General features: G+C 53.0%; 1 protein-coding gene across 2 annotated transcripts; it reads right to left on the minus strand.

Moving 5' to 3' along the window:
• Positions 1–30: 30 nt before the first annotated feature.
• WBP2 (WW domain binding protein 2) lies at positions 31–7455 on the minus strand. Of its 2 annotated transcripts, XM_086356178.1 has the most exons (8): positions 7370–7455; positions 5066–5174; positions 3748–3883; positions 2964–3056; positions 2035–2169; positions 1721–1843; positions 1202–1278; positions 31–1082 (listed from the first exon to the last, which is right to left on the minus strand). In XM_086356178.1, the coding sequence occupies exons 1-8, from the start codon at positions 7426–7428 to the stop codon at positions 1029–1031; spliced, it is 786 nt and encodes a 261-aa protein (XP_086212304.1). In that variant the 5' UTR covers positions 7429–7455; the 3' UTR covers positions 31–1028. The 2 variants fall into 2 exon arrangements, with proteins under 2 accessions (XP_086212304.1, XP_086212305.1); XM_086356179.1 differs by lacking the exon at positions 2035–2169.
• Positions 7456–22978: the final 15523 nt, after the last annotated feature.

Genomic DNA, 22978 nt, shown 5'->3' on the forward strand with positions numbered 1-22978 from the left:
TTTTACTAGTTCACATTTTCAGCAAACAAATCAAGGTGCAAACAGGATTTATTTCACATTAATATATTAACTGAATTTTTTTTTTTGGTCAAATAAATAGGGAATCCTCTAAATAACCATCTCCTCTCTTCACAGCCAGTCCAGGACCAAGTGAGAGCAAAATGTTAGTGCATCCAGGGGACACACTGCCAACCAGGTACGAAGCTTAAAGGGAAGAAGGCAGGCTGAGGGGCTGGCAAGAGCTCACGGTCAACATCCAGGCCAGGCCCCAGGGGTCTTGTTCCCAGCCCACCCGGCAGCCCCCAAGTGGATATGCATTCTCCAGTTCCAGTCCGAGAGGCCCCCTCTAGAGGGAAAGGAGAGGTGAACGGAAACAAATTCCAGAAAAAACAGTGAGGCAGCAGACGGCTCTGCCCCCAGCCATGGCTGCCCTCAGACCACCCACCCCTGGCGGCTGGTGGGAAACCCCAAACGTCGAAAGCGGAGGCGACAGGAAGACCCAGGACGAGGCAGCGACAGGAAGGTTAGTGTGAAGGTGCGTGGCCGGCTGGGGATGGAATGCAGGTGGACAGTCGGTGGGCAGGAGGCCCTCCTCAGCCAAGCACAGACGAGGGCAGACGGAAAGAGAGTGGGGCTTGGCAGGGGGCAGGGGCGCGGGCAGGGCTTGTGAGGCTGGGGGTGAAGCAGCTACAAAATCAGAGAGCTGGACTGCGGCGGAGGAGGTGGCCAGAGAGTCCCTCCATGGGCAGAAGCTACGAGAGCAGGATGGGGACGGGGGCGGGGGGCGCCCCCCGCCCCACCATGGGACGACGTGGGAAGCCGGTGGGCTCCGGGCTTGCGTGGGAAACTGGGAGGCACCGCCCCGAGTCAAGGGGCTCCCCCTTCTCTCGAGGCGAGTTCCTGATAACTGTTTTATATCAGAGCTGGAGGAAGGACAAGGCCCTCCCATTGCGCCCCACAACCCCGATTCAGCCCCAAGGGGAGGGGAGGAGAGAGCGAGGGGAGGCAGGAGGATGGGGTGGCGGGGTCTACTGGGTCTTCTTATCTTCGGGGGGGTAGTAGGGAGGTGGTGGAGGCTGGTTCTGAGGAAGAAAGGAAAGATCACGTTAGGACCGTCCGAACAAGGAGAGGTCTCTCCCGCCTCTGAACACCAGCAGCTGGGGCTGCGGGTCCCCCTCCAGCGTGTGCCCGCCCCACTCACCGTGGGCATGTAGACGTTGTGTGGGTTGCCCGGGTTGTAATAGGCGCTGGCAGCTGCTTCCGCGGCCTTGGCTTCAGCTGTGAGAACACGCACACTCTAGATGAGCCCCAAAAACAGGCCTCCCCGCTGCCTCCAGCCGCCCCTGCAACCCCAGCCCCCCAGTGCTCGGGTGGCTGGTGCCAAGGACCCGGTTCCATGAATCAAGCAGTGGTTAACCTTCCCTGAGTGCTTCCGGCACTACTGAGACACCCCCTGTACACCCCCCCATCCAATCTTCACCATGACACCCCCAGGTGGTTCTGTTGGCACATTTTGCGGATGAGAAGACTTGAGGTACAGAGGGAAACCTTTCCCAGGGAGCACGGCCAGCTAAAGACAAGAGTGGGCTGCCATCTACTGATCTCTCTTCACCACCGGCCACCACGCGGCTGGTCCCCTGGGACTGTCCCTAGGCCAGTGGTCGTGTGTTATCTGGGGCTTCTGCGCACCCGTGGGGAGCAGCCCAGGGGCTGAGCTCACCTGCAGAAGTGGAGGGGACATCAGGGCCACTGACCGGAGGCTCCATGGGCCCAGGGTAGGGCGGCGGTGGGGGCTGCACGTACCCCATGGCCCCGTCCATCATGGGGGGTCCCGGATAGAACTCTGCTCGGCGAGAGGGGCGGGACCCAGTGAGCGGCGCTGCCCTGGCCCCTCGGCTAGTGCCCTCCCAGGCCCCTCCAGCTGCTCCATCCGTCCTGAAGCAGGTCTAAGAACAAGTCTCCCCTCTGCAACCCCCTGGCTTGGGTGGGGGCGGGAGGCTGGGGTGCGGGGTGGGCAGCAAAGGACACACTCACCAGGTGGGGGCGGTGGGTAGGGGTAGCCAGGAGGGCAGGGGTACATTCCATTGGCGACTGGCGGGGGGAAGACATAGGCCCCACTGGGCATGTAAGAGTAACCATAGGCTCCGCTGGGGGCTTCGCCTCGGGAGGCTACAGTACAAGGGGAGAGAGAAGTGAGTGTCTCCGGCCTCGGGCGCGGGGAGCTGCAGGGTCCCACGCGCCTCAGCCCTCCCCGTTCGTTCGAGGCTGCCTCGGGCAGGGACAGGGCCAGAGGTCTGGGTGGGGACAGAGGTCAGAGCTGGGGCAGAAGAGATGGGGCGGAGGGCATGGGGTGGAGGGAGGGATGGGAGGAAGGAGGCTCAGGGAGGGGCAAGAACAGAGCTGGGGGAGCCTGGAGCCAAGGTGAGGAGGTCGGCGGAACACAGCCCTTGGGGACTTCACAGGTTGCCTCACAGGAGCACAAAGGCTGGGTTTGTTTCTGTGAGGCCAAATATCCTGGAGGCAGAATGGCTCTGGCAAATTGTCCTATACCTGCTCCAGGCAAAGGAACCTCAGCCTTTGGGGTACAGGGAGGTGATGTTAATTACAGGTTTCCTTCCCATCGCCTTGGTGGCTGAGACAGGAAAGAATCTGCCTACGATGCTAGGTCGGAAGATCCGCTGGAGAAAGCAATGGTTACCCACTCTAGTACTCTTGTCTGGAAAATTCCATAGACAGAGGAGCCTGGCGGGCTACAGTCCAGGGAGTTGCAAAGAGTCAGAAAGGACTGAGTGACTAACACTTTCATTTTCCCCTTCCCAACTCCCAGCCCTGGGCAGCCCGGGGCCCAGGAATTCACCTCCTGACTGCTTAAAAAGCAGAACTAAAAGGAAACAAACCCAAATGAACAAAATAGCACACACATTCCACGTGTCCTCAGCCCCGGATTCTGAGAGCCTCGGTACCTTGAGATGCCACCTGTAACATCCGCTGTCCAAATTCGATGGCGCCCCCGGACATAAAGGTCAGCTTGTAGGATGCAGAGCCTTCCCAGCCACCTGAGAAGAGAACAGCGCATCAACAGCTCAGGAGAAGAGCGTTCCATCTGAAGAGATGGCTATACGTCCTCTCCAGGCCCCATCCAATGGCCTGCCACGCACATCGCAAGCCAGCGCTGCGACCAGGCCGACCCCGTGCACTTCCTGCGCAGTCCTGTAAGCACAGCTGCACTGGGGCCTCCTGCCCCCAATAAAGCAGCAACAGCTGATTCAAGTTCAGAGCAGATCTCTCATTCCCAGGGGAGGGGGTGGTGGTGCTGAGAACAAACCCCTGCACCTCCAGCTTGGCTTCTGTCCAAAGGGGAACTGTGAGCTCAGCAAGGCTCAGGCCGGGCTGAGTGTGGGGGAAAGTGAGAATGGCGCCAGGGTCTCTGGGGTCTGCCAAGAGCCTGCTTGCAAGCAGGCTGGGCGTGAGAGACGGGCTTGAGGGAAAAGGCCCCTGCCTCCCGCGCACCTGACACGGCTCCCTCCCACACCTAACGTCTGACACACGCCCCAGGTCACAATGAGCGTTTTCACTGGGTCTGCAGTCGTTGAGCTGCCTTCGCTCGCTCTCTCTCTGATCTGAGCTGTCATCCTGAATGCCAGCATTTCTCAGCTCTTGGCAACTTCAGCCCCCCGCTGAATGGCTGGCAGCCCAAAGGCTGGTCTTGGAAGCTACTCAGGAGCCCAGAGCCCCGTCGTCACCCACCTCCTGCTTCGGCCTTCACTGTCCCTTTGATGTAGTTTGCCCCAAACACAGGCTGCTTGATCTCACAGTCCTTCATCAGATAGAAGGGCATCATGAAGGACTGCATGGCATCCCTCGCCTTGGACAGAAAGATGACCTGCGAGGAGAGACCAGGGCCATCACCGCTCAGACCACAGCCAGCCTGGCTACCGCTTCCTCTGTGTGAGGCCGCCGCTCCCAGGGCTGGGGTGGGTGGCCACAGCCAGCACCCAGCAGCCCCAGGGCACTCTCTGCAACAGCCACCCCTGGAGGCTGCCTTTTGGAGTAAAAGGCCCCATGTGCAGCTGGACTGGGGAGGCCAGATGTGTGAATTCACAAGAAAAACACGAGACTCAGGCCACGTGTGTGAACAGGACGGCCTGCTCTTGTCACTCACGGGTGGTGAGGAGGCGGCGGACGCGGAGCCTCAGTGAAGAGGCTGCGAGGCGAGGGCAGAGGTGGGGGAAGGGCTCCCAAAGCGGGGGTCCAGCCTGAGCTCCACAGAACTAAAAGGGGGCAACGGCAGCGGGTGGCAGACCCCAGGAGAAGGGGCAGCACTAACCCGCCCGTGGACTCTGCCCAATCAGCCAGGCTCTCACCCCGAGGGCAGAGAACCTGATGTTTTATATCCATGAGTTTAATCTGTGACTGGAGATGCCAACTTGAACCCCCAGAGACAGCGTTTTGAGACACCCCTCCCCACCCCCACCCGGGTCTCCTCTAAGGCCTGTGCGCTTCTCGCCTCTCCACCTCTAAGTCAGCTCTCGGGTGGCCCCAGGCAGCCATCTTCTTCCAAGAACATCATTTGTGTTTCTCTGGAAGTCTCTCTGAGTGTGCCCGGGGTACTCTTAGGTGAGGCCCATTCTGCAGGCTGGCATTTCTTGCTCTGCTGGGTTTGGCTGGGCTCTCTGCCCAGCCCAGAGACTGCGGCTGTGCTACTGAATCCTGTGGACCACACTTATCACTCTGGACGTGCACAAGGGCCTCACAGGCTACTCCTACAGAACTCAGAGTAACCACGGCCTCTCCCCCAGGCCCAGGTCATCCCACCAGCTGCACTGAACTCCTGACTGCTTGCAGCAGCCGCTCGGGAATTTGCATGGATTCACTGTCCAGCCGTCCAGTTTGCTGCACAAAGAGCCTGGTGGTTCGAGAACCAGGGAGATGTGACAGAAACATGCTGACATTCACCAGGGTTCAGAGGCCACTAGACTCACGAGGCTGAGGCTGACCTAAGGCTCTCACATCAGCCTCCTGGAGCCACGAGTGTCCAAACCAGCTGTCTCACTGTACAACTTACCCGGTACGGGGTAAGGTAGACGGTGCCTTTCTTGGTCCCCTTGAAGGCCTCTGGCACATTCCTCATGTCACTGAACGTAAGCTCTACATGGTCATAGGACATCAGGATGCTGTGAGAAAAGAGGACAGGCCCTGATGAGACCGCTGGAGTCACCATCTGTCACCCCCAAGGACTGAACCCTCCTGGGTAGCAGCTGCTTATGAGTAGCTGCCAGCATGTGGTTGTTTCAACACTGCTGTGAGGAGCATAACAACATAGCCATGGAAAAAATGAGCACACTGGGTTCCCGGAACCCCACCCACACAGCCCCAAAGTGATCAGTGTAGGGACTTCCCTGGCGGTCCAGTGGTTAGGACTCCCCATTCTTGCTGCGGAAGGCCCAGGTTCAACCCCTGGTCGGGGAACTAAAATCCCACATGCCGCAGGGCACAGCCAGGAAAAAAAAAGTGACCAGTGCAGTAGAAGAGGCACAGGGCTTTGCAGACACCATAATCCCTCCAATCAGGTTAGACCATCTGGGTTAACTCTTCTGTTTTTCTTCCAGATCCTTACGGCAGGTGCTCTGTTTCTGTTGGTTTGCCTTTTTAAGCCTGATGCCTAACTTTTTAAGACATGACTCTCCACCTTACCAAAGGGCTCACTTCAGGGTTCCTCTAAACTTGGGGTGCCTAAGCTGAGTCTGCAGGGGTACCAGTCCATGAGTCCTTGAGATGATCACACACGTGCTTTTTCCTGTGACAGTCCACAGCTCTCATCGCTCCCACAGAGATTCTTGATTTGAAGAGTGAGGTTCACTATTTAAGCTTTATATGCTGAATGGAGACTTCAGTTACTGTTTACACAACTTCTTCAGAAATGGGCTCAAGCATTTGCTAAAAACAAGGCACACCATTATGCAGCAGCACTGAGTCCTAAACCAGGTAGGAGGCCCAGGAGGACAGATAACATTCTTTTTTGTTTTCAAGATAACATTCTTGTCCTGGAAAAGCCCCACTGAGAGAGAAAGAACAGTCCCAGGAGATGGTACCAAATGGCATCAGCGGGGTTTGTCCACCCTGGGACTGGCTCGCACACAGAGAGGCTACACACCCAGGGCAATGTGAGGTTTCTCTGATTACAAGACAACGCGGTCCAAGTTCACGTGGTTCTGTTTGTCTTTTTTCCCCTCCCAGATATCACAACTTCCTTCGCTGGGGAGGGCTGAGTGGAAAGAGGACCAGTACCAGAAAAGACAAGGAAAGCTCAGAGAAAAGAGGTCATCATCAGGAACAGGCTGGGCCTGGCAGGCCCTGAGCCGGTAACATGGAGAAAGAGTCAGTATTCTGGGCTCCCTGAGTGCTTTCCTCTGACTCAACAAGCATGCCGGGTTATAGCCCTGGGCTGAGTGCTGGCCTTAACCAGTGTCTAGGCTTTGATCCCACCAAGTCTCTTCTGGGGATTCTTTCTTTGCTCCTTCAAGAGGTGCTTTTGGGTCACTCAACCAGGGATGGCTGGTCTGATTCTCAACGCCCAAGGAGCAAGAGGAGAGAAGCCATTCAAGGAGTGGAAGGTAGGAGGAGAGACAGAACTGAGTGGGCGGTGGGCAGGACAGGTGGGAGACTGCTCTGGGCAGTGACCCGAGCCAACAGGAATTCAAGGGAAAGAGGCAAAGATCGACCTTTATAGGAAATATGTCAGGCATCTGACGATCGTTAACTATGTAATTTCACCTCTGGGCCTCAGTTTCTCGCCTGGAAACTGAGCAGTTCTGGAATATACTGGAAGGCTACATACTGGTAGTTAAGGCTACTGACTTTGGAATCAAGACTCCTTTGCTGTTACAGCTCTGTGAGCTCAAGCAAGTTTCTCAACTTTCCTGTGCCTCAGTTTCCTTACATGTAAAATGTGTAGAGTAACAGCATCTGCCGCACAGGATTCACACACTGAAAAAAGGCAGAACAGATGTAGCCCCTCCCCGACACACAGTAAACGCCTAAACAAATGGCAATTATTTTTGTCTAAAGCTTTCCGTGTATACTAACGTCTCCTACTCTGGGCAAGGGGTTCGAGGACGACCCGCGGGCTCCACTTGTCTCTGCAAGCCCCCGGCCCCATCCGGCCGCCCCGACCCCATCCCACAGCTGATCGAAACATCCCGGCCCCTCCCTCAACACCCACTCAGCTTCCCGCAGCCCCGCCCCCAGCCGTTACCCCCCCAACACCCATCAGTTTCCCCTCTCCACAGGTTCACGCCCCGCCGCCCACCGCCCACACCCTCGACGCCCGCCCCTGCGGGCCTCTAGGGTTCTTCCGCACTGTCTTCACCTCTCGGTGTTGTTGACGATCACTCCGCCGCCCTCCGAGTGGTTCTTGTTGAGCGCCATAGTCCCTCGGAACAGGGTCCCGAACCTGGCGACGCAGTGCGCTTGCGCCCTTCTTCTGCCCGCCCCTGGTGGCGTCGTTCAGATAAGTGCCAGCCAATCACAGCTCCCGTGCGGAAGCTGGCCCTACCGCCTGATCCCGGGCGTCACGTGCTAATAGTTTACGGCCTCGCCCCCTCCCCACTCCCCGAGTAGCGCCTGCATCACAAACAAGCTCAAGACTACAACTCCCAGAAGGCAACGCTCCCTCAACCCCGACCTCTCCCTACACGCTAGCGGAAGGATGCATTCTGGAACTTGTAGTCTCCGAGACGACAGGCCCCGATTGACTCCATGAGTTGCATAACTAATCCCCACCCACCTCCACTCCGTCCTCCCAGGGAGCCGAATGTTCGATTCGCCACAGAGGAATTAATCGTAAAGGCGCTGGAGGCAAAAGCTCATACCCACAGGACGGGGGTTGTAACCTACCCCAGCTGTAGGAGCGCTGATCACTAAGTGGGGCAGCTTCATTCCGTCTACAGACGTTTGGGGAGAACTTCACCCACCCCACCCCAACACACATACACACTTGAGTAATCACTGAGCCAGACAGATGAGTGCAAGACCAGTCTCTGTTTGGCAGAGAATAGTCAGGAAAAACTACGATCGCTCCCATGAAATCAAACTCAGACCCTCCGAAGTGGGCGGTGGGAATCTCGGTGCGGGGAGGAGAACCCGAGCCCAACGCCTGCATCTCATCGCCTCGTCCACAGCAGCTAGCCTCGCGGTGGCGCTGCTCCCTCTAGAACGTTATGGCTTTGCCGCCCGGCCCTCCCAGCATTTTCCAGGCTCGAAGATTTTAAACCAGAGTAGGAGGAACTGAATGCAACTGGGCACAGCGCGGGACCGAATGCTTAAGGCTGACTCACTGTGACCCGGCACTGTGCGGTCCCCGCTCGGCCGCACAGTTTTGTAACTTCCCCCACCTCCGAGGCGGGTCTTCCCCGGGAATTGTGGGAGTGGGAGTTGGGGCGGGGCAAGGGGGTGGTGGTGGTGTCTCACTCCTCCCGGGGCGGTGCTGGTGCATCATTGATTTTAAGGGATCAGAGTTTGATTTGAAGCACACTGCTAATTTCCTGACACGTGGTGGCCAACTTTGTGATCCACCTGCTTGACTTTCGTTTTGAGTGAGATTTCTTAGGTTAAGGGTGAAAAACTAGAAAATATTATGAAGCAGGTAACAGTTTTCTATAAGGTCTTATGTAAAACCAGGTTGGACATTGCAGGACAAGTGCGATGAAGTAGTACATCAGGGGACATGATGAAATCTGCCCTTGAAGGTTAGGTTAAATTCCATACATATGGACTTCCCTGGGGGTCCAGTGGTTAAGACTCCCTGCTTGCACTGCAGGGGACAGTTTCCATCCCTGGTCAGGGAGTTAATGAAAGTCTCCTAGTCGTGTCTGACTCTTTGCAACTCCATGGACTGTATAACCTGCCAGGCTCCTCTGCCGTGGAATTTTCCAGGCAAGAATACTGGGATCTTCTGGACCTAGGGATCAAACCCGGGTCCTCCTGCATTGCAGGCAGGTTCTTTACCGTTTGAGCCACCAGGTGGTAAAGGCAGAGCAAAGCCTATATCCCTGGCACAGCCAAAAAAAAAAAAAATCCACACATGGAATCTATGCAGTCGTTGAAAAGAATGAAGTCAAATTCTGTGTGCTGAAGTGAAAAGACTGCTAAGGTTCGTCTGAACAAATGGTGTATAAATATACTTACATTTGTCTAAAACATAAGATCTAGGTATTAAGTCTCTTGAAAGATCCACCAGGCATAGTTTTGGGCATTACTGCTTTGAAGCTCAGCTCTGGGAATTGGGGTGGGCAGGCTGCTTTTTGTGCGTTGTATGCTCTTTTATAGGACTTCCATGGTGGCTCAGATGGTAAAGCGTCTGCCTACAATGCAGGAGACATGGGTTTGATCCCTGGGTCGGGAAGATCCTCTGGAGAAGGAAATGGCAACCCACTCCAGTACTCTTGCCTGGAAAATCCCATGGATGGAGGAGTGTGGTAGGCTACAGTCCGTGGGGTTGCAAAGAGTCAGACACAACTGAGCGGCGTCACTCTCATGCTCTTTTCTCCTGTTTGTTTACTGTGCACATTTTATTTATTTTTTGTCTATGCGGCATGCGGGCTGTCAGTTCCCCCACCAGGGATCTAACCCGTGTCCCCTGCAGTAGAAGCGCGGTGTCTTAACCACTGAACCACAAGCGAGGTCCCTATTGTGTGCATTTTAAATGTTAATAATACATTTCAAAAAGAAAGAGAGGGAAAAAAGAGAAAACTCCCCTAATAATGGGGGTGCAAGAACAGCTGCTGTAAGTACCATAAGAGGGAGAGTCTCGTTTTGTGGAGCCTGAAGCCTGAAGCCTCCCGTTTTGAAGGCCCTTTGTAAGAACTAAAACACAGGATTATAAACACACCATGCTGTGGCCACACTGAGGCCTCATGACAGGAGGGGAAATGTGATGAAGAGGAAGTCTGAGTGGAGCAAGATAGCAGGCTTAACCCATTCTGGCTTAAGTGTCCAACTTTTGCAAGTTTCATAAAACACGTGACCATGTGAACGCATTGTTAGGGCTGCTCCCAGGCGGTGGACAGGGCAGATCCCTTCCAGGACCACACTGAGGGACTCAAGGGCAGTTCATTGTTGAACCATGTCAGGGGTGGAGGTGGAGATAAATTAGAAGTTTGGGATTAACGTATACTACATATACTACTGTATGGCTTCCCAGATGGCTCAGGGGTAAAGAATCCGCCAGCCAAGCAGGAGACACAAGTTCGATCCCTGGGTCAGGAAGATCCCCTGGAGTAGGAAATGGCAGCACACTCTAGTATTCTTGCCTGGGAAATCTGAACAGAGTAGCCTCGGGGGTGACAGTCCATGGGGTCCCAAAGAGTCAGACACCACTTATCGACTAAACAGCAAACAGCAGCAAACAGAAAGGACCTACTGTATAGCATAGGGAGCTACAGTCAATATATTGTAATAATCTATAATGGAAAAGAATCTGAAAAAGAATATATGGGTGTGTGTGTGTAACTGAATCATTGTGCTGTGCACTTGAAACTAACACATTATAAATTAACTGTACCTCAAGAATAAAGTAAATAAAACAAAAACTGCTTAAGCATTTTGTCATGAATGCTATTTTTCCCCAGAAGGAGACTGTGAAGTGTATCACCTAAAAAGGAAAAAAGAGTCACAGATCAGGATTGAGACAATTTGAATTTTATATTGTGATGTCCTCTGAGGTTTTCTGTAATACGTTGTCTTTTAAAATCTGCTAATCCTTGTGCCCTAAATTGATTTCGTAATCCTCACTTTGAAAACTCCTATTCCAAAAGGAAGGATGAGGGTAGTGTGGGTGGGGGAAGCGGAGGAGAGGACAGGAGAGTGCTGGAGTTGATGCCCACTCCAGTACTCTTGCCTGGAAAATCCCATGGATGGAGGAGCCTGGTAGGCTGCAGTCCATGGGGTCGCTAAGAGTCGGACACAACTGAGCGACTTCACTTTCACTTTTCACTTTCATGCATTGGAGGAGGAAATGGCAACCCACTCCAGTGTTCTTGCCTGGAGAATCCCAGGGACGGCGGGGCCTGGTGGGCTGCCGTCTATGGGATCGCACAGAGTCGGACACAACTGAAGCGACTTAGCAGCAGCAATACCCCACCACGTTCCCCACGCCACCCCGCCAGAGATGGGACCTGCATCCGCCCAACTCCTGGAGCTTGTTTACAGTTCCCGGATTAGTTTACTAAAGGGTGTGTCAGTGAGATTTAGGTCATTCTCATCCTCTTGGTGAGGAGGAGAGTTTTGTTTCTCTTAGTACTTTTTAAAATTATTTATTTATGTATGGTTGCACTGGGTCTTCCTTTCTGCACTCAGGGTTTCTCTAGCTGCCATGAGTGGGGGCTACTCTGCTGTGGTGCACAGGCTTGTTGTGGTGGGCTTCTCGTTTCTGAGCTCAGGTTCTAGGTGCACAGGCTAGCTGTGGCACACGGGCTCCTTATTCGTGGCTCTCGGACTATAGAGTGTAGACTCAGTAGTTGTGGCACACAGGCTTTAGTGTGGACTCTTCCTGGACTAGGGATTGAACCTGTGTCCCCTGCATCGGCAGGTGGATTCTTATTCCCTGTACCACCGAGCACATCTGAGAGTTTTTTTTACATGTCACATCTTTGTTTCACCCTTCAAGGCCTGCTGCTGCTGCTGCTGCTAAGTCGCTTCAGTCGTGTCCGACTCTGTGTGACCCCATGGACTGCAGCCTACCAGGCTTCTCCGTCCATGGGATTCTCCAGGCAAGAACACTGGAGTGGGTTGCCATTTCCTTCTCCAGTGCGTGAAAGTGAAAGGTGAAAGTGAAGTCGCTCAGTCGTGTCTAGGAGACTCAAAAGACTGAGGGGCTTTTTTCCCTTTCTCAACCAAGAGGGCAGGCAAGCCTTCCTGTTCCTTAATAATAGTTCCCAGCTCTGGCTGAACAAAGAAATTGTCACATAGCCTGAAGGTACACAGCCCCAGGCTCTTGCCTGGAGCCTACTATCTGTGACGGGGGCTGTAGGGGCTGGAGATTGCAGATAACAGAATGACTGGACCACTCCAGTACTCTTGCCTGGAAAACCCATGGACAGAGGAGCCTGGTAGGCTGCAGTCCATGGGGTCGCTAAGAGTTGGACACGATTGAGCGACTTCACTTTCATTTTTCTCTTTCATGCATTGGAGAAGGAAATGGCAACCCACTCCAGTGTTCTTGCCTGGAGAATCCCAGGGACGGCAGAGCCAGGTGGGCTGCCGTCTATGGGGTCACACAGAGTCAGACACGACTGAAGTGACTTAGCATAGCATAGCATAGAGAGGGAAGGGGTGTTTTCCAGAGCCCTGAACTGGAGCAGAGTTTGGGGAATTCTCCAGTGGTACCCCTCCAACCTGCCCTCTTATCTGTCCTGCTCCCACATGGCAATCTGAAGAGGTGGGTTGTGCTCAATTAGGGTCCTGAAGTGTGCTTTGGGGGGTTGTGTGAAATTGTCCAGCTATCTGAACAGAGAATTCAGTATAAAGAATTAACATAGGAATAAAGCTAGGAATGTTGCTTTAAAGGTAGGTCGCTAGGTTACAGAAAAGGTGAAAATAAATAATTCTAAGGTGTCCCAAAGGGACCTGAACCTAGGACTGGAGGAGCCAAAGGGCAAAGTCGGAATAATTATAATAAAACATAGGAGTGTGAAGGAAATGCCCCTGGGGACTAAAACCTAATGCTTTGAGTGGGGTACATGCTTGCTGGTGGTGGTGTCTCTGAACAGGGCTCAGGGTAACTAGTTCTGCAAGGGATGGAGAAACTGGCAAACTGCGTTTAGCTGCTGCTAAGGAACTGCAGCTGCACTTCCCTGGTGGCTCAGTGGTGAAAATCTGCCTGCCAATGCAGGAGACATGGGTTTCATCCCTGGGTCCAGAAGATTCCCTGGAGAAGGGAATGGCAACCCACTCCAGTATTCTTGCCCAGGAAATCCCATGCACAGAGGAGCCTGGGGGGCTGCAATCCATGGGGTGGCAAAAGAGTCTGACAGGACTAAACGACTAAACAAAGGAACTGCAGCTTCCGGGGTGAGGAGGCCTTCCAGTGATGAGGAAACAGCCAGCAACTGGGAAGCAGTCGGCCCGCTTCTCCCCGCCCTGCAGGCCCTCTAGCGCCCCCTGTTGGCAGAACCCGACAGGGAGCAGCAGGTACTGGAGAATTGCAGCGTCTTAGCCCCTGTATCCAGAGAAGGCAATGGCACTCCACTCCAGTACTCTTGCCTGGAGAATCCCATGGACAGAGGAGCCTGGTGGGCTGCAGTCCATGGGGTCGCTGAGGGTTGGACACGACTGAGCGACTTCACTTTCACTTTTCACTTTTATGCATTGAAGAAGGAAATAGCAACCCACTCCAGTGTTCTTGCCTGGAGAATCCCAGGGACGGGGGAGCCTGGTGGGCTGCCGTCTATGGGGTCGCACAGAGTCGGACACGACTGCAGCGACTTAGCAGCAGCAGCAGCAGCCACTGTATCAACATTCAGAAAACGAAGATCATGGCATCCGTTCCCATCACTTCATGGTAAATAGATGGGGAAATAATGGAAACAGTGACAGACTTTATTCTCTTGAGCTCCAAAATCACTGCAGATGGCAACTGCAGCCATGAAATTAAAAGATGCTTGCTCCTTGGAAGAAAAGCTATGACCAACCCAGACAGCGTATTAAAAAGCAGAGACATAACTATGCCAACAAAGATTCGTCTAGTCAAAGCTGTGGTTTTTCCAGTAGTCATGTATGGATGTGAGAGTTGGACCATAAAGAAGAATTGATGCTTTTGAACTGTGGTGTTGGAGAAGACTCTTGAGAGTCCCTTGGACTACAAGGAGATCAAACCAGTCAATCTTAAAGAAATCAATCCTGAATGTTCATTGGAAGGACTGATGCTGAAGCTGAAGCTCCAATACTTTGGCCACCTGATTCGAGGAGCCAACTCAGAAGAGACGCTGATGCTGGGAAAGACTGAAGGCAAGAGGAGAAGGGGACGACAGAGGATGAGATGGTTGGATGGCATCACTGACTCGATGCACATGAGTTTGAGTAAACTCCGGGAGATGGTGAAGGACATGGAAGCCTGGCGTGCTGCAGTCCACGGGGTTGCAGAGTCAGACACGACGGAGCGACTGAACAACAACAAGCCCCTGTCCCACAGAGCCCCGTTTACAGGGTGAATGTTGTGAGTTGAACTGTGTCCCCCCTCAAATGCATGTGTCAAAATCCTAACCCCTAGTGCCTTAAATCGTGACCTTATTTGGAAGGAGGGCTGTGGTAGATATAATTAGTTCAGATGAGGTCATTAGAGTGGGCCCTAGTCCAACATGACTAGTGTCCTTATAAAAAGGGGGAATTTGGGCACAGCTATGCACACAGGGAGACTGTCATGTGAAGACAAAGGCAGAGTGCCACAAGGACTGCCAAACACCGTCAGTAAACCCCCAGAAGCTATGGGAAAGGCTGGGACACATTCGCCTGAGAAGGGGCTGATCCTGCCAACACCTTGATCTCAGACTCCGGCCTCCCCAGAGCTGGGGGACAATGCATTTCTGTTGTTCAGGCCACCTAGTTTGTGTTACTTCGTCAGTCTGCTCAACCCAAGCAGACTCACAAGGTGGGGCTGGGGCAGAAAGACAACAGTTGGTCACAATCTCCAAATCCTTGGGGGAGAGGAGGCTCACCATACAAGGACCCCTGGGGCCCAGACCACGGGCATCTCAGCTGCTGCCCCATTGGACGTTTTCCTATCCCATGTGTATGCTCTTTTCTTAGTGACTGAGTCGTGTCTGACTCTTTGCAACCCTTTGGACTGTAGCCCATCAGGCTCCTCTGTCCATGAGATTTCCCAGGCAAGAATACTGGAGTGGGTTGCCATTTCCTCCTCCAGGGGTTAAGGGACCGAACCTGCATCTCTCGAATTGCAGATGGATTCTTTTCTCGCTGAGCCATCCAGGAAGCCCCATTCTACCCCATGGCACTGTATAGTGTGAGTAAGTGTTAGTCACTCAGTTGTGCCCAACTCTTTGAGACCCTATGGACTGCAGCCCACCAGGCTCCTCTGTCCATAAGATTTTCCAGGCAAGGATTCTGGAGTGGGTTGCCATTTCCTTCTCCAATGGCACTGTATAAACGCAGACTATCATTCTACTGAAGGGAAGACCCCCCAAATCTGCAAAAAAAAAAAAAAAAAAAATCCCGAGATTGAATTTCTTACCCTCTTGGTGAAGAGCAGCTCATAATCAAATTTTATGATTTAGGAAAAATACCAAAATTGACATTTCTTGTACCTGAGCATTATGGAACCTTTTCATACTCGATAACCTGCATTTTTTTCCTTCAGTCAGCCAGTCATCTTCTTGAGAAAGAAAACTCTTGGTAAGCCTCAACTTTCCGTCATCTGCTGTTGGTTGGTTGGGCTTCGAAGCTGGAGGGGTAGATGCCACGTGGGGCAGCAGTGATGGGAAGTGAGCTGTTTCAGGGCATGTCATTTTGGCCGCGGGTATTTCAGCAACACAGGTTCCTTGCTCCTCCATCAGGAAGCCCAGCCAGGGCTTGTCTGGGGCTGTTTCTGGTTACTATGGAGATGAGCTCCACCCGGCGGTTCCCCATCCAGACCTCCCTGCTCTGTGGAGTTCAGTATCCCAGGCACAGCTGCAAGGCCGATTCTGAGCGATTCCTGCTGTGGGAGTGTTTACACAACGCCCCTGCTCTCAAGTTCCCCTCTGTGCCTCCCACATCCCAGAAAGCCAGGAAGACCCAGGCATCACCTCTGACGTTGTCTCCACCCCAGCACCGAGGAGTTGTGCCTGGAGGGACCCTTGTATAGGAGGAAGCTCAAGGAGGTGTCTGGAGGGGCTCCTGTGGCTCTGGGCCCCTTCCTGCTATTTCTGGGTCTTCCTTCCAAGAGGGTGGGGGGCAGGGAGGCTCCTCTCCATCTCCCTGGAAAGATGCATGATCTCTCTCATCCCCTTTTTTTTCCTTCTTTAAAACCATTTTTCACTTAAATAATAGAGTTGGGTTGGGGTTTTTTTTGGCCATCCCGCAAGGCATGGGGGATCTTAACTCCCCAACCAGGGATCTAACCCAAGCTGCCTGTAGTGGAAGCATGGAGCTCTAACCACTGGATCACCAGGGAACTCCCTATAGAGTGATTTTAAACTTTCAAATCTGATTGTGTTGTTTATCCATGTGAAACCCTGCCATGGGCTGGCCATTCCTCCCAATTAAAATCCAGAATCCTTACCAGGCTCTGCCCTACCAGGCCTGGCTGCCACTTCACACCACCACTTGTCTTCCTTAAAATACTTTGGTCCCTGGGTGCTTGGCCCAGTCCCGAGCCCACACCCATCCTCTCCATCTTGCTCACTCCTTGCCCTCCAGGCCTCAGCTGTCCCTTCAGGGAGGTCTTTCCTGAAAATGCCTGTCCGCCAGCCCCACTAGGGCCCCTTCTCAAGACCGCTATCTAATTTCCTTTTTTAAAAAAATTTCTGTCCCTGGAAAATTTGTGTCTCGTTTCGTTTTGTAATATCGCAGAGGCAAAACTTTTCTTCAGCGTAAAAATACACTGGCTACATCACACAAAATTTACCACCGTTAAAGTGCGCAGTTCGGTGGCATTAAGCATGATCCCATTATTGTGAGACTATGCCACTATCCTTCTCCAGAACTTATGCAACACCTCAAGTGGGAATTCTGACTCCAGTAAACACTAGCTCCTCAATCCCCCTGCCCCCCAGCCCCTGCCCCCCCCCCACTACTTTCTGTTTCTATTAATTTGCCTATTCTCAGTGCCTTGTATAAGTGGAAACACAAGAGATTTGTCCTTTCACATTTGGCTTATTTCACTTAGCATAATGTCTTCAAAGTTTATTCATGTGGTAGCATGTGTCAGAATCTCAGTCTTTTTTAAGGCTGTTGTGTGTTCAGACCACGCTGTGTTTATCCATTCGTCCATTGATGAACACTTGGGTTGTTCCCACCCTTAGGCTGTTGTGAATTATGTTGCTATGAACTTGGGTTTACAAGCATCTGAGTCCCTGCTTTTAGTTCTTTTGGATGTGTCCCAGGGGTGGAGTCCCTGCCCTTTTCTTGTGCAGTACTTATTACGGCTACGACTATCACGGGGCCGGTGGCGTGGCTCAGGCATCTCCGCTGGGGTTACTCACCACTGTATCCCCAGCCCTGAGTACAGCACATCGCACTGAATGCATAGTTGAGTGAGGGAAGTGCCCCATCTTAGTGGGTGGAGCAACACGGAGCGTCCTGACACATGTAGTCTGGGCTAATCTTAGCTCCCAAAGAATAAATTCATGGAGTTCCCCAAGGACTGACAAAATTTCCAAGAGTATCAATTTTATTTATTTTTGAAATATAAGTATACACGTTTTAATTTATTTTTAAGGATATATTCATATTTTAGAGTCAGGACATGTACATGTATGACTAAGCAGCATGGTTGACACAGACCACAGCCTCACCGGTACGTTTCCAAGAACCATTTACCGTGCGGCCAGTGGTCCTGGTGAAGAAAGACGGAGAATAAATAATAGTGCTTTGGGGAGCATCGTAGTCATCAATGGGGTAGGGAAAGAGGGAGGCTCGTTGTGTATATAACAGCAGGAACAACTCTCCAGTACTCCATTCAAGAGAATAATAATAATACCAGTAACATGTATTGAAGGCTCACTCTGTGCCAGACTGTGCCAAGCACTTTATCTAAATAGCTCATTTCATCCTCCAAAAAAACACTATGCACTTTCCCCTGAATTTCCCCCACCTGATTTTTTGCCTCCTCCAACCCACTCCCCTCTGGCAACTACCTGCTTGTTCTCTGTATCTGTGTTTGAATTCTACTACTATTATTTTTAAAACCCACTACCAATCATTAGCAGTCTAGATTCACAGATTTTTATTTTACTTATTTGTTATTCTTTCAGCTTCCCTGGGCGGCATGTGGGATCCTAATTCCCTGACCAGGGATCAAACCCGTGCCCCCTCCACTGGAGGTGAGGAGTCTTAATCACTGGACTGCCAGGGAAGTCCTTGCGCTTCTATTATTATCCTGATTTTACTAGTGAGGAAATCGAGGTACAGATGGGGCTAACTGCTGCTGCTGCTAAGTCGCTTCAGTCATGTCCGACTCTGTGCGACCCCATAGACGGCAGCCCACTAGGCTCCCCCGTCTCTGGGATTCTCCAGGCAAGAACACTGGAGTGGGTTGCCATTTCCTTCTCCAATGCATGAAAGTGAAAAGTGAAAGGGAAGTCGCTCAGTCGTGACCAACTCTTCACGACCCCATAGACTGCAGCCTACCAGGCTCCTCCATCCATGGGATTTTCCAGGCAAGAGTACTGGAGTGGGGTGCCATTACCTTCTCCGAGATGGGGCTAAGTACCCTGCCTAAAGGCATATGGCTAGGAAATGGCCAAAGTGGAATTTTTAGCCCAGACTTTCTGATTCCAGAACTCACACACAAAACCATTCTTCTCCACTGCTGGAGCAGAGAAGTGCTACTCTTTACGTTATAGCCAATCAGAGATATTACAGAGTAAAATTAAAAACTGAGTGTCGTTTACAGACAAAGTACCCAGGACCTCAAAGACAACCTCCTACCTGTCTCCGTGCTCGGGCTGTGAGCACCTCCCCGGCCAATTCGCTGAGGATGCTGGGAAGCAGATGGAGGCTTGCACCCAGGGGGGGCCCGTAAGGACCACTCAGGACCTCCTGCAGTTCTTAGGCATCTCCTGGAAGACATGATGGTGCAGAAAAGGAGTGACCTTGTGTTCTAGATTTTGAACATTGGCATCAAATGTTGAGTGTGTGGCAGCAAAAATGGAAATGAAGTGTTTCCTCTCCTGAGAACAAGGAAAGTAAAGAGAATGGTGAACAGGCTAGAGAAGAAATGTAAAGGGGCCTGAAAGACTTAATCACTCCTGGCTTTATTTCACCTGTCACTAATCTGTAGTGTCTGTTAGATTCGTCCTTCACAAAGCTAACCTATCGCCCCCTGATGTTATGTTTATTGCATCCTGCACCTGGCGTTAGCTCTCTCCTCACTCTCTTGAAGCAAATCACCCCTTATCGCTGTTTGCTTTTCGGAAAGAAGGTCAAATGCAAATGACCCAGAGACAAATAAACCCAGTTACCGGACTGTTTTGAAATAACACAAGAAGAAGAAAAACACAAGACCTTCATTACTTTGAGTTTATTATTTACCCTAAAACCATGAAATCCAGGCTATATAACGTCTCTCAATTCTCCTAGGAAGGGGGTACAGTCCTTGAGATGCTATCCTGCTGTGTCTTTCCCCCATGCATGGCAGCGGAATTAAGCCATCTTCCTTTTATTGTTGCTATTATTAATTTATTTATTGGCTGTTTAGGGTCTTCGTTGCTGCGCGGGCTTTTCTCGAGTTGCAGACAGCAGGGGCTGCTCTCTAGTTGCGGTGCGTGGGCTTCTCATTGCCGTGGCTTGTCTTGTTGAGGAGTACAAGCTCTGGGGCATGCAGGCTTCAGAAGTGGCACATGGGCTCAGTAGCTGCAGCTCCTGGGCTTTAGAGCAAAGTCTCAATAGCTGTGGTGCTCAGGCTTAGTTGCTCCACAGCATGTGGGATATTCCCGGATCAGGGATCAAAGCCACGTCTCCTGCCTTGCAGGCAGCTTCTTTACCACTGAGCCACCAGGGAAGCCTGTAAGCCATCTTTCTATTTCCTCCAAATTCTGTCTCCATGTTTCTATTTGGCATCGGTGGACAGGGAGCGCAGATCTGGGGGACAGATATGGGGCTGAATGGGACACAGACCCTGCAGCTAAATGCTGTCTTCTTCCCAGGGGAGAAAACCCAGCAACAGCAGAGACAACTGCAAGCCTCCGCCCCTCCCAGTTCAGCCCCATCTTCCTGGCCAGGCCCTCACTTTTAGCCACAGTCTCAGTCCAGCCTCACCCTGTGCCTGGGAAGTGAAGAAAGGCACTTCTGTGAGTTCCTTGAGTGGGCTGGATGAGGAGGACAAGGAGGAGGGGGAGGAGGTGGAGGGAGGAGGATGTGTCTACCCCTTCCCTCCTGGAATCGGGGGTGGGGGGATGGTGGGAGCAGGGAGGGGTGGAGGACCTAGCTGCCAAGTGGGGAGAGATGCTTGAGTCCGTTGATCAGCCTGTTGTTTGGAATTCTGGGGCTCATTTTCCCACAGAAACAAAGCTCAAGTGGCGGTTGGCTCCCCGCCTGGCCCAAAGGAGCCAGACTCGGCTAATAGCAACGCAGCCTCTGACGACCCTTCACACTCTTCCCACACTGCCAATGTCTGTTATTGGCCCGGCTCCCACGGGAGCTTCGGCAACCACAGGGCCTCAGGCCACTCTGGAAGAAAGGACTCTGGTGCTGTGGAAACTGGGGTCTGGGCTGGGAGCAGCTCTTCCACAGGCGATGGCACTGGGGAGCAGCCTCTGTGTGTGTGTGTGTGTGTGTGTGTGTGTATAGACATATCTAAGCACATCCCTCAGTTTCTTCATCTGCAAATGGTGGTGGTAAAAGCAGGTTTGGACTAGATCGATGGTTTTCTAACCTTTGTCTTTTGAACAGCTTCTCTTTTTCGCAAGTCATCTTGTATAAAATCTGTTCTGATTATAAAGCGTTGGCAGGGCCGATGAAGGGCTGGCCCCCTGGTATCCCTTCCCACCCTGCCAGCCTGGCCTGCCTCAGTGTCCCTCCTCAGAATTCCAGATGTTCTCAGAGCATGTTTGAAAAGTCACTAGGCTGGATCCACACACACAACTACACCCAGACAGACACGCAGACCTATACACTAATGCACAAACAACATACAAGCACAGACACACCCAGAGGCACACACAGACACCTAAACACACACATAGGCAGAGAGATACACCCAGAAACACATAGACGCTCACATACACCACATCTCTCCAGCTCTAGTATGATCCTACAATCAGAGAGGAAGTGCAGGGTTGCAGCTAATACTCTAGACTGAGGATGACAATGAAACTTGGGGTCAGCCTCAGCCAAAATCTTGTGAGCTATGCGGCCCTGGGTGAGCCGGTCCCCTGCTCTGAGCTGTAAATGTTAACCCTGGGATCCGAGATTAAGGTGTACAAGGTTCTGTGAGTCTCGAAGCTGGCAGTCACTCTGGTAACTTTCCAGGCGGCTCAGTGGTAAAGAGTCCGGCTGCCAATTCAGGAGATGCGTGTTCGATCCCTAGGTCGGGAAGATCCCCTGGAGGAGGAAATGGTAACCCACTCCAGTATTCTTGCCTCGGAAATCCTAGGGACAGAGGAGCCTGGTGGGCTACAGTCCATGTGGTCGCAAAGACTGAACATCAACAAAGTCGCTCTGCAAGTGGCAGGGACACTGTGGCTGCAGACTTGACTAGTCAGGCCTGAATTGCAGGAAGGAAGCACCAGTCCTGTGTAGGCGCCTCGTCCATCTAACTCACTTTCGGTGGCATGCCGGGACCCTGCAGAATCCGGGGCCTGAGTGTTCTCTGTAAGAGGAGTGGGATGGGGCGTTCCAGGGCAGGGGTGGGCGGGGCTCTGTGAAAGGTGGGAGGGTTCCGGAGGTGAGGGGACTCCCCATTGGTCTACGTTACCACAGCAACGTGGAGGCGCAACCTCCCCCATCCGCCCCCCGGCCCCGGTGAGCTGGGGCCCTTGGCTGTCAAGGAAACGGTGCAGGGAACACAGAGCCCCAGGAGCCAGCAGGCCCCGCCCGGAAAAACAACATCCTGGCTGTAGGGCACCAGCAGGCTCTGTGGGAGGGGCTATTTTTAGCTGGTGAGGCAGCCCGGGCAGGACTTGTATGGCCTTGCTGTCTGGCTGTATAACTCAGCCATTGTCCCACCTGACCTTAGGCCCGGGGCTCAGAGGCCTCTGTCTGCCCCTGCTCTCCAGGCTCGGCCCTCCCTGGGGTGCACCTGAGCCACTGAGAACCCCCCGGGCGGCGGAGGCTGGCCTGGGAACACACCTTGTAGCCTCGGGAGCAAGTTCTCTGCCTTGAAATCAGCATGCAGGCATCCCAAGCTGGGATGGGGTGGGGTGGGGGGTGGTCCTAGGGCCGCAGGGGGCCCTGGACCTTCCTGGGAGAGAGGCAGAGGCTCTACTGGGGCACAGAGCCCAGGGTCTCCCCAGCGTGGAGGCTGAGCCTGGTTCCAGCCACCCAGCTGGTGCAGAGATGTCAGGCAGCCTCTGAAGGAAGAGACAGGTCCTTTTAGGGAAGACATTCCCAGCTCCAGCCACACCCTGGGGTCGGTTCAGCCGCAGCCCTCATGAGCTGAGAAGGTGTGCTAATGAAAACAGCTCTCGTCTCAGACTTTGTTGCCCACGCCCAGGAGTCCTGCCCTGCTCTTGCGGAGCGTGAGGTCTGCGCTGAATCTTGGGCAGACACTCTCCGGCAGGTTCCAGAACTAGGCTATAGCAACAAGGATGAAAATAGCTGGTGGGCACCAGACCATCCAAAGCAGACACACGGGCAGCCAGAATGACTGTGGGGGTGGACCCCTCTGGGAGAAGCCACCTCTGGCTCTCCCTGCTCAGAACCTGGGAGTAGGGGGTGTGCAAAGGGTAGGCACCCTGTTTCAGCCTCCTTTTCCTGGGTCAGGGCTCTCCTGCCCAGTAGGAATCCTGGGACCAGGGCTTTGCTCCCTTCTCCTGCCTTTCAAGACCAGCTCAGGAAAGATGAGAAGTACGGGGAATTCTTGGTGGATGCAGAGAAGGTTGCTTCCCAGGCGACTCAGTGGTAAAGAATCTGCCTGCCAATACAGGAGATGCGAGTTCGATCCCTGGGTCAGGAAGATCCCCTGGAGGAGGAAATGGTAACCCGCTCCAGTATTCTTGCCTGGAAAATCTCATGGACAGAGGAGCCTAGAGGGCTACAGTCCATGAGGTCACAAAGAGTGGGGCACAACTGAGCACGCACTCACGAGAGAAGGGTAGAAAAGGGA

The sequence above is a fragment of the Bos grunniens genome, chromosome 19, assembly GCF_055505025.1.
Source record: "Bos grunniens cultivar Pamir isolate PY7600 chromosome 19, Bosgru_T2T1.0, whole genome shotgun sequence".
Lineage (NCBI taxonomy): Eukaryota > Metazoa > Chordata > Mammalia > Artiodactyla > Bovidae > Bos > Bos grunniens.

Excerpts from the sequence above, each read along its gene's own strand:
- WBP2 (XM_086356178.1), bottom strand. The coding sequence starts at position 7,428 with ATGGCGCTCAACAAGAACCACTCGGAGGGCGGCGGAGTGATCGTCAAC. Across the intron at positions 5,175-7,369 it reads ATCGTCAACAACACCGAGAG|CATCCTGATGTCCTATGACC; the intron begins GTGAAGACAGTG and ends CTTTTCTCACAG. Across the intron at positions 1,279-1,720 it reads TGTCCCCTCCACTTCTGCAG|CTGAAGCCAAGGCCGCGGAA; the intron begins GTGAGCTCAGCC and ends GTGTTCTCACAG.